Source organism: Ruditapes philippinarum, unplaced genomic scaffold (assembly GCF_026571515.1).
Source record: "Ruditapes philippinarum isolate M1 unplaced genomic scaffold, ASM2657151v2 ctg224_1_1_1_1, whole genome shotgun sequence".
Taxonomy (NCBI): domain Eukaryota; kingdom Metazoa; phylum Mollusca; class Bivalvia; order Venerida; family Veneridae; genus Ruditapes; species Ruditapes philippinarum.
In genome coordinates this window covers 299,769-311,445 of record NW_026864086.1, presented here as the reverse complement: position 1 = coordinate 311,445, position 11,677 = coordinate 299,769, and the positions used below count along the sequence as shown (strand labels likewise).

General features: G+C 32.0%; 1 protein-coding gene across 1 annotated transcript; it reads right to left on the bottom strand.

Annotated features, from left to right (window-relative positions):
* Positions 1-2,640: 2,640 nt before the first annotated feature.
* LOC132724372 (uncharacterized) lies at positions 2,641-10,989 on the bottom strand. The gene is made up of 4 exons (XM_060709222.1): positions 10,928-10,989; positions 8,100-8,381; positions 7,170-7,431; positions 2,641-3,432 (listed from the first exon to the last, which is right to left on the bottom strand). The coding sequence occupies exons 2-4, from the start codon at positions 8,310-8,312 to the stop codon at positions 3,356-3,358; spliced, it is 552 nt and encodes a 183-aa protein (XP_060565205.1). The 5' UTR covers positions 8,313-8,381; positions 10,928-10,989; the 3' UTR covers positions 2,641-3,355.
* Positions 10,990-11,677: the final 688 nt, after the last annotated feature.

The following is an 11,677-nucleotide window of genomic DNA, read 5'->3' as shown; positions in this document are numbered from 1 at the left end:
ATATCCAGGTGATGATTGTTGTTATAAATTCTATGTTGCTATGTTACATTATTTTGTATTGAAACCTGATTGGTCATTTTGTTATTTAAGACACAAAAATGTTAAAATTCTATTGGTCAGTTAAAACGAAATCAATTTTAGAATTATTGTAAAGATACATGTAGAAAATTTAGGGTCAGTTAGATTTTGGATTTCCAAGTGATAACATTGTATTGTGGCTTTCCACTAGAAATAATTGTTACTGTTTTTAATATCAATTTGTTAACATTAGGATAATTAACCTGTGTATATGTTATATATTATTTGTGGTAATCCACTAAGAAAGAAACATTAAAATATAAAACGGAACATTGTGTTGAGATTCAATCCACCTTCAGTAGAACCTATAATTCAGCGCATAACAATACGATGTTCAACGTGTATCATATATATTCAGCATATTCAATTTTTAACATATTCCACTGTGCTGAATTTCCTTACATTCAACGATCTTTCAAAATGATGTCATCTGTGATATATACATTTCGTGAAAACCGTGGCGATAGTTTTAATATTGAAGGATAACATTTGAAAATATTTCGCTCACTATTTCACTGACCTTCGTACAGTGTCCATTACTTTACAGCATATCAATGCAATAACGATCTTCACAAAATAATATTGTTATACGGGTTAAAATAAAATGAAACTATTAAACATGTAGATATATATATTGCCAAGTGTGCGACATTTATGAGAATGTTCAAATGCCTTTTAGGTAAGTACCTAATTTAGGAAAGAGCACATGTTACTTGAAGATGCTGATCGGACAGGTCGTCCTGAAACAACTACATGTAGCACTAAAATGTAACATTGCTCATTATATGGTTAGCTTGTCAGAAAATCAATTCTATATTATCCTATCTTCACATGTTAAAATGTTGTTAGCAATTTTTTTTATCGATATGGTTAAGAGAATGTTTTGTTATGTGTAATAAACAGAAAAAAAAATCTTAGAAAAAATCGCTTCGATCATAACTATTGTTATCATCATCATCATCATCATTCTCATCTTCTACATCATCATCATAATCATAATCATAATCATTGTCATCTTCTACATCATCATCATTTTCATTATTTTTTATCATTATTATATTATAATCATTATCACTATTTTATCATTATCATCATCATCATCGTCATCGTCGTCATCATCATCATCATTTTATCATTACCATTACCACTTTTCCATCATTCTTATCATCATTATCAATTTTATCAAAGTCATTTATTTCTATCACTTTTTATCTATATGCACCACCAATACTGTTGTATTAAAAAAACACCAACGCTGTTTTGTTCCAGATGGACAAATCTCTTTAATATTTCATTAACTTTACTGTGTGTTTTCTCCCAGGTGATTATAAGTCGGTGCTTGACAGCCAGTGATCAATATGTTCCCATTAACTTAATAAAACCTGATTACTTACCATGAAAACAATAAAGAGTACCTGCAATAAATAGTAATACTCTTAATAGTCAATATACTCTTGATATACGGATTTTGGAAATAATGCGCTTAAGTTCTCTTTCATGCGAGGAAGCTATCTAACTAATTTGCGGTACTTCGATGTTCTACTCGTGTGCCCTTTCTTGCCTGAAATACTCGTAATAGATGGAGATGCATCTGAGGTCTCCCTCGACCAGTAAGATCTGGATTGTCGCCGCCTGACATTTACAGAGTTGGTGGGACGTGATGTCTTGATAGCTAACACTATTCTTTATGGGTGATGTGCCTTTGAATTGATGATACTGAAAGGGATACAATTACAGTTATATACAATAGGGAAAAAGACAATATTGTCAGTATGTATCCTTTAATGTTTTGTCTTCATGTTAATGAACATTCACAAATATGTTTAAATAATGACTGCAATTATCAATCAATCAATTATTTAAGTAAGGAATAAGAATAACACGAACAAGATTTGAAAATGAAATTTTATACATCAATAAAACAATATATCAAAATAAAAACGTTCTTTATAAAGTGTGCTTTTCTTTAAATAAATCATGCTTATACAATTTGGGTTTACTGCTTTATATTTAGACCACTGTCAAAGCAAAAACGACCTCGATAATAACAACATTTATAATGATAATAATATAGCATGAAACAAACTACAGCAAATGTTGCATGGTCTCCATTGCATAGTTTACTTTGAACGTTCTTCCGGTCTTTAATATTCTGTAGAAGGAACGACATTTTTTCTGCAGGTCAATATGCATCATGCGCCTTTCCCTTATCTTAAAGCAATGTGCTGAAAGAATATCCATACTCATGAAAGCTAAATATGCCCACATACGTATTTTTAATGCATACTTTCTATCGTTTAGAGCAGCTTTTTGGAAACTTCTATCGTCAATATAATTTATGTGTATTTAATAAGCGACCCATGCGATGAATCATTCGAAGGCATTTACTTTTGTATTTTACTCCATATTGTGTATAGTTGTATTGTAGGTTGTGAATGAGGTCTACATATTCACGTTTCTTACACTGAACACCCTTTAGCTTGGCGTTTAATATTCTTAACAAAACGACAAACGAGGAACGTACGTTTCAATTTTAGACGCGTGACTATCGATACGACAGCCGAATGCATAGGCATGTTTCCATTTAAATATAAGCCAGATGATTTATTAGAATAAAATTGTATTCAGTTCATGAATGTTTCTTCAATTGTAGATGTGTTACCAGTGACGCGGTACTTGAGTCATTTGGCATTCCTTTTGCGGTACGTGCGTTGTAAATGAGACTCCCGAAAATCAATCCAACCAGTGTATCTTCGAAAATACACTCATATCATGTGCTACGGAGGTCTTCTCTTGTGTATAGTATACATAGAAGACAAGACAGTTGGTTTTGTAGCCTGGCATTAATTCTGCATTTAGGATGTTTCTTTCAATGCAATATGTTTGAAACTAACCGGTTTGTTTTCAACAGTGTTGCATTCTGTTCACAAGCGTCTCGTCAAATTTACATTTTCATTTTCTAACTGACACTCCACATTTATTTGTTGTTGTTTTTCTTTTCTGTTGTCAGATTTTTTTCTTTCAGATGTTGTTGATGTTGTTCTTCTCAGAATAATTTTGCATTTACTACATAAAAAGTTTTTTTCCTGTTATTATATCCATGTTTATGATTCAAGCATTAAATACAATGCTTTCACTTTGATTAAAAACATGCAGTTGATTTTGCATTATTTATAAATTGCACGTCAACACCAATACTATAGATCTCATCTCTGTGTTTCTCCCAAGGTTTTAATGAATCTGTTTAAAGATATTATGTATTACAACCAACCTTACATCAGTAAGATGTTACATTTGAATCATTTAGAGCGTCCACTGCTGTGTCCTGGAGACGCTGATTGGCCTGATACATTACTGGAATAGATTAAAACATAAATTCAATTCATAAAGAGATTAATCAGCTGTCATCTTAAACTAATGTTATATCATAAGTGTTAATAAAATATAATCAATTTTCTTAAAGTGTAAATTGAATTGAATAAACTGCATAAGACACGACGCAATTTTATAGTTATTCGAAAATGTTTAGTTCAAATTCAAATTTCTAGTAAACCAAATAAAAAAGCCGCCGAGAGCTCTAGAAAGGAATTTAATAAATGCATATCACAGGCTTGGCATAATAGTGTCTTATTTCGAACAATGGAATGTACAACATCTCTCCCCTACCAGCACCGGCAATATTCAAAACGGAACAGAGATTCAAAATGACCCGAAAGACATTGTACTAACGCGATAAAGAACGATATGATAGTTATATAACCTTCATACATATTCAGAATTGTTCACAATTTACTTAATATATTTTATTGATATGTTAACTAATACCGGAACCAAAATGAAATTCGATAAATAACAATTTCCTCTCAAATGAAGATAAAAAACCCATAATGCCTTAATGTGTTTAGAAATGCATAAAATATGATGCTGCGATGAGGTTAGATAAGCAAAACATATTTGTTATAATGTTAATGGCTTTTTTACTTGAAAAGTTTAAGAACATATTTAACTACCCGTATTTTTGTTATTTTGAGGAATGAAACACACTTGTGCCATTATATTGAACTTGAACATTTCGGTTAAAAATTCATGACACGCTGTTTTTTGCACATTTCGGCCACAGAATTAAGGACATATTCAACTCTGCTAGCTCCTAAACAATAATTTATTGGTTTGACTATATGTATATACATGTAGCTAGTGATGATCTTATGAAGTTTTAGTAGTCATTTTATTACATCGTAATTTCAGGTTTTCGTGAAGAAGTGTTTGCCTACCACTTATATCACAGTTTTCTTACCATAACTTACAAGTTTTCAGTGAATTAAGTACTATGTATGTATGTAGTCCATGTTAAATGAGTGTCCGTCCGATTTTAAGGCATACAAAGAAGCTTTTGCTGTCAAGTATGTACCACGGAGTTGTCACCAGTTAATTTTGAAGCACAAAGCGTTAATAATTAACTGCCGGGGTATTTCGAGTATTACTCAAAGAAATAAATTTTCAGCCGGAAGTGGGGTACTATAGCATCTTAACGTACAGCAACCAGTGAAATTATGAAGGAGGTAAGCTTTGAAAAGGGCTGATTGTGCCACAAAAAAGGCATAGCCGTTTTTAGCCATTTTCTTCGTACTAAGAGCTCACGCGCGCGCACCCTATTACCCTTCCTTATATCGTCTCTGCCACATTTAAGGGCCACTCCCTCGGCATAGGTCAGAACATAGGAATATTGTGATCATTGTGACCTTCAGATCACTGTGACCTCCTTATCGATGTGACCTAGTTATGTCACCGGAAAATCGACAAATCTTTAACAACATGTACTTTTATCTTTAACTGAATCCACCTCATTGCACACCATTAACTCCGTACTCCTTATAATGATAATGAGCTGTAACCTATCATCTTACTTTATTTGTTTTTCAAACTTTTATCGTGCGTTTTAATGAACTATCATTCCAAATATGTCTTATAAATGATGAGCCATGGTTAAAATGTTTAATTTAAGCGCGTGTGCGTTTCGTTTTTGTGACGAATTTAATGATGTACTAGACTTAGTCTGTTAGAAATGGCAACAAAAATTCAGTATTCATCTTATTACATGACATAATGAAATAAATAAAAAAAACAATAATAGTAAATTCACTATTCAACGGCAACTTTTACATCAAACAAGTGAAATATAAAGAAATAAATTTATAATAATTTATTTAAGTTCGATTATGTTGGAAGCTAACAGCTTATTGAAACACGCACGAATCCGTTCTTGGAACTGAACACTACTAAGGAATGTAAAATTTCTTGCTCACGGAAACAACAGGTTGCCCCTAACGGGGTTTTAACCCATGTGGTCAGCAATTCTTAGATTACCAGTCTGACGTGTTAACCAACGGTGTAAGAAAGTATGATATTACTGTTTTGGAGTTTATAGGAATAAATAGACATTCATAATAACGTTATTGATTATAACATAGGCAATTATTTTCAAATTATTAGACTTATAATAAGCATTCATCATGATCTTATTGGAGTTTCGATAGTCATTCATAATCACCACACTGGCATCACGGAAAAGAAATTGAAATACATTTGAGCATCTGATATACTCATTGTTGAGAAATTAATGTCATTTGTGCCGTCAGCTAAAATCATATTAGGTTTGCTCCTAGGTGAATTCCAATATTCCAAAGCACTTGATTAGCGTTTTAATCAATGTAGTTTTGATCCAGTATTACTTCAATCAGAGTTCGCACGTGATTTAATCACATTCTATTCTATTTACACAATAAACATTATTTAACATAGAGCGTTGCACAATAACAAATCATCAGCGTTTATGATGATACCCACCATGACTATTATTTTTGAACAGATTAAAACTTTCTTTAGTCTCTTTATCGGCAAAAACTGATTAAATATATTTTCCAATATTTTAAAATAAAATCCCGTATTTTCTGAGCCGCAAATTTATAAATTCTTGCATAACAACTGCGCAGTCAGGTGTACGTTTACGGTGAGTAACGGATAAAATTACGTGACTCTCTTTTCCCCTCAGTACGTGCAAGTTGTTTAGAGACACATGGTATCGGCAGCAGATGCAACGTGTAAGACGGCAAGGTCATAAACGAGATCCAAAACTCAAGGTTACGTTTAAGACAGCACAGGCATAGACTGTCATAAATAATCACCACTTGTTCTTTCAGAATTTAGCCGTTTATGTGCATGACTGGTGACATGTTCGTGTCCATACTCACAGTGTCTTAACGAGCGCATAGACTTTGATAGAACATGACAAAAATGCGAGCACGCGCTATTGTTGCCTGTTATTTTTTCATAAGCATGTTTGTACGGAAAGTATAATTGGTTGACCTCAATGACGACCCAGGTATTTCCATTATAATTTCATAACTTCTATTGCTATTTCCTTTATGCGATTTTTTTAAACGATATCAAAATAGAAGTATGGAATTATTTATTTATGGAAGAATAGCGCTTATGCATCTTTTTCTTTCATCCATAAACATTTGCAGAAGCCTCCAGACTTTACTAAACTTCTCACGCTGTTGGCTCGGGCTTTAAAGGTGGCATCGTCCTCTGCAGATTGTTTTGCACAAAAAATTTGCATTGATCCTTATTTTACTTTATTTTTTAACGATATATCCTTATACATGTATATATGGAAAGACATACTAGTAACTTACAATGCTACTGATGGCATCAGAAGTGGTTAAAACATCACAATTTGAAAGTCAGTATCATATTGGATTTCCAAAAATATTATTAGGTGCCCGTTAGTGCCTGAAATAAAGCACGAAGCCAGAGGTCTTCCTGCACTAGCAAAGCTGGAAATCCGCCAAATGACCTTTACAGTGTTGGCGCGAAGTAAAAAAACATAAAGAACATTAAAAAATTGCCACCTGCCTTAACTAGCTATCATTTTGCTAAAATACTAGTATTTCTGATAAATGCTATGTAGAAAAGGAGACCGTACAATTTGAACAAGAATTAGCGGATTATAAAGACGAATGAGCTGGAAGCAGCTTTGATGACTGGGATTCAAACACTGTGATAAGTATGATTTAAAAGAAACTCACGTGACAGCGCGATTACACCAACAGCCACTCCAAGAATTATCAAAGTTACCAACGCCCACATGAACAATGCCCCTTCTTCCCGAGGAATACCTCGTTGTTCTCCGCCCAGTGCCCTGCCGTATATTGAGCCTCGCCCAAATGGATGAACATCAATTTGGATTGGATCATTGATAAGTTTTGTAACAACATCTGCGAAAGACTTGCGCTTTGGATACTGTTTAATACCCTTGTAGTCAAATGCAGGATTGTCAAAGGAATTGACCTTAAAAAATAAACGCTATTTGTGTATACATGTAATACGAAAGATACTTCACAGTTACCGATACAATTTGCAATTAGATATGAATTTTAATATAATTATGTTGCATAATTATAGTATACTATTTATCATTCGCTGTGAAAACCAAAACAATATTTAGCTACAGGTTTTGATGAAGAAAGTAAAAACTTTCTACTTCATACATTCCAAAGATTACTCAGCCTTTGCATATTACTAGTAACAGGTGGTAAATATATTAGCCCGTGCAGAGCAAGTAAACGGTGCTTTAAACCTTCTTATATCACACCTATAGAGCCACGACAGACTCAAAACGGTGCTTTTGACTTACTTATACCACAGCTATAAAGGTCTGGACAGACCAGACTGTAAATCCGTGCAGATTGTCCAAACTTTTACTGTTGGCAGTGTGATGTGGATGCTTTGATAAAAACAAATATTTAAAACGATTCTGACATGTCTGCTATATACTACCAGAGAAGTAATGTTGAAGAAACTTATGGAAACGCCTGAAACAAAATTAAAGATGGTACTATTTATGGTCCTATAGACAATTATTATTTTTGATAAATTAAGATATTTCAGACAACTTTTGTTGACCTTTTACAATTTCTAACTCATGCAAGGAATTTATTAACAGGAATAATACTTACCTCTGTTTCATTTTCCTCTTCTATGTTATCATTACTAACAGCTAGTGTCAACTCTCTAGTGTCATTTGATGTTTCAGATATCACCTGATCAGGTGTTGTACCAATATCTGGCACCTTGGATCTTAATAAGATTGCATCGCTTGGTTGCTGTGGTAATACACTTAGGTTATTTGCTTCATCCACAACTTTGCTCACTGTTTCTAATTCTTCCATGATTTTTGTAAGATTTGTGCATCATCTCGTCTACTTAACCGGCTTCATATGAAGCTTGGGTTACACTATCTGAAATATAATTAACCAACGAGAACCTTGATTACAGTATCATCAATATCATAGTCATGATCATCATCACCAACATCCCCTTTATAATAATCATTCTCATAAACAACAGCAGTATGTACATCTTGGATAACAATCTTTACATATTCTTGTACCTTTATGTATGGAAATCAAATTCGAATACTAGTGAATGTGTCTGCTTTTTTCAAATTTATTTTTTTCTTCTTTTTTGTTTATTTGATGTTGGTTTTTCAGTTAAAAATTGGCTGCCGGATATAAGTATAATTATTTAATTTCATTACATTTATATTTTGAAAAATCAAGTGTAGAGTGATCACTAACGTACTGAATTGTTGGAGGACAACACAAATTTTCTAAGAATTAAAAGCGTTTAAAGGTTTTCATTATAGACCATTTTGCACACAAAAAAAACTAATTATTTTGAATAGCGGAATAAGAAAATGAAGTGTTTCACACCATTTATTGATAAAGACCTCTATCAAATGGTATAAAATATCTCGAAAACATATGTCTCAGTCCCTTCCTTCATGTCAAACAAACAACTTTAATTTTGTCCATTTAATAAATCATTTTCAAAAGCAAATCGCCCCACCTACTGCCATATTATAGCCTGGACAATCATATCTTGTCATATTATATAATATAGTCTGAACAAGCATGTTAACATGACAAATTATTCATAAATCATCCACTTCTACTCGGATTATTCATTCATGAGTGTATTATTGATTTATAAAACACTAACTACATCATTTTCAAAGGACATGAATTAGCTATATCGACCACTGTAATTAACAATATTCAACCGATTGTAAACAAAAGCGATATCAATTAGCGTCTGAAACTTTATACATGACTTTTGTCTCGAAAGCAACAATTAACTCAACCATTACTTGAAAACTGGGGCTTCCGTGGTTGAGTGCTTAATGCTGCTGACTTCAAATCACTAGTCCCTTATCGATGTGGGTTCGAATCCCACCTTAGAATTCTTTCATGTGATGAAGCTATACAGCAATCTTACGGAAGGGCGATGGCTCTACTCAGGTGAAGCACACTTTGCCTGAAATAATACGTGGAGGCGTTGTGGGGGGAACTGGGGTTTTCTTCTACTAGCTGAAAAGTTGTTATATGACCTATACTCTGCCGGTGTGACAAAAAGAACGACCAGAAATGTAATAACATGTAGAAAGAAAACGCTTGTCAATGCAAGCAGTTTTGAGCACAGTCACCTAGTAACACACATGATTGGACATTACTGAAATTTGTTTATCTTACAAGAAAATGATTTAAAATACATAGATTTAACGGTTAATTTTACGTATAAATAGTAATTTTATACCGATGTTAAATTTGTGTTCTAAATGTTTCAAAGTTTTAAGATGAAAAAAGTATATAGGAAACGAGAAAAAGATGTAATTGAAAATGAAAAACCAACTTGTAATCGTTAAAAATATATGAATATATATATTTCTTTCAAAACATTGAAATGGCTTTTACTGTATTAATCTTAAAAAGCTTTGAATCTAGGAAATTTCGTAACATATAAATGCATCTTCATTTTGTCCGTAAAGTCAACATCGCGTGCCGCATGAATCAATTTACCTTTTTTACTGTTTAAATTAAAAACAATTGAAATATACCTAAGATACTGAACTCCAGTGTTCACATTGCGTTTTTTACACATCATAAAAAATAAAACTTTATTCACTACTTACACATTCACAGCAACTAAAATATTAATATATATTTAACTTGTCGATAATATGCTCATATCACATTAAATATTTAGTTTAATATTAACTTTTCAATATTAGATAAGTTAAATTAATCATGATAAAGTGTTTTATATGTGTACTAGGTTTCTTTTAATATTTCTGCCCTTGGGTTTATCCGAAATTTTTTTTTAGAAATAATTGCCCCAGATTTGAAAACAACAGGCAAATTTTTTATACAAAACTTAAATGATTCTATAAACAATTCTTAAAACAACACCCAATGATAACACAAACGCAACAGACAACATATAAATCATTGAAATATTGAAATAAATATCCCATTAAAAACAAAAAGCGATATTAATACAAAGCGTATAAATAATGTTGAAAAAACAATTATTAAAATAATAATAATAATAAAACAATAACAAGCAAAGCAGACAAAACGACAAAATACAAATTATCAAAATATCCAAAAAAAATCCCAATAAAATTAAAACCGACATTTATACAAAATAATAATTTTAAAAACCAAATTTAAAAACAAAAACTTACAAGATTCAAAACAGAAAAAATACAGATGATTATATTAAAGTCCTATAATGAATTATGCTAAAACTCGTACAAAACGTAAATAATTCTCCAACAATTTAACAAAGTAAAAAGCAATCAAAACAGACAAAATTATTATAATAAAGTATCAAAATAATAATCCCATTATGCATTATGCTAAAATTCATACAATACGTAAATAATTCTCAAACAATTTAACAAAGTAAAAACAGTAAAAACAGACAAAATATAAAATATTACCTGTGTTGTTGTTCAGGTTCTTCTATCATGATGCCAATTTTACCTGATGCAAGCTCCAGCTGAACTATTGTTATGATTAAATAAATAAAGTTAGTTAATGGACAATTTTTATTTTTCGGTGTCAGTACGCCGTATGATATGAAAAAAAAATGGAGAACATCACGATTAAAGCTTTGTAAAGTCTTGTAATGCCTTTTTTTTTTTTTCAAGAATAAGTTTTTTCCGCTGAGCCCAATCGGGTTTTCTCCTGTTAAGAAGTAATACTGTTTTAGTAAAACCAAAACACCTTTTTGAACTCATTGGGTATAAAGCTATTTATATCTTTAAAAAATATTTTTTCAATAAAATTTTAAAATTGTAAGCGTTTGTTTTCATTACTGGTTTTCCCCTAGCATTTTCCGGCCCCCTAGCAGTTTTCCGGCCTTTATCATTTTCTCCAGTTACAGTCCTATTTTTTTACCAAAAGCTCAGGGCAGCTCTGTTCTTCATCAAATCAGAGAGTCATTTGTTTTCTATGCAATACAGCAGTGAAAAAAGTACAGCGATTGATATGTTTTGAATTTTTTTCCTGTTGACGTGTTGTTTAAAGTTACCTTAGAGAACTTGCGGCATTTAAAAATATGCAACACCTGGGGAATTTTAGTTTGAATGCCCATTCACAATAACTGAGACCGCATTCCAGGTAATTCAAGAGTTCAGCCCGTTAAACGTAACAGCGTAGATTTCATCATTTTTTAATAAAAAAGCATA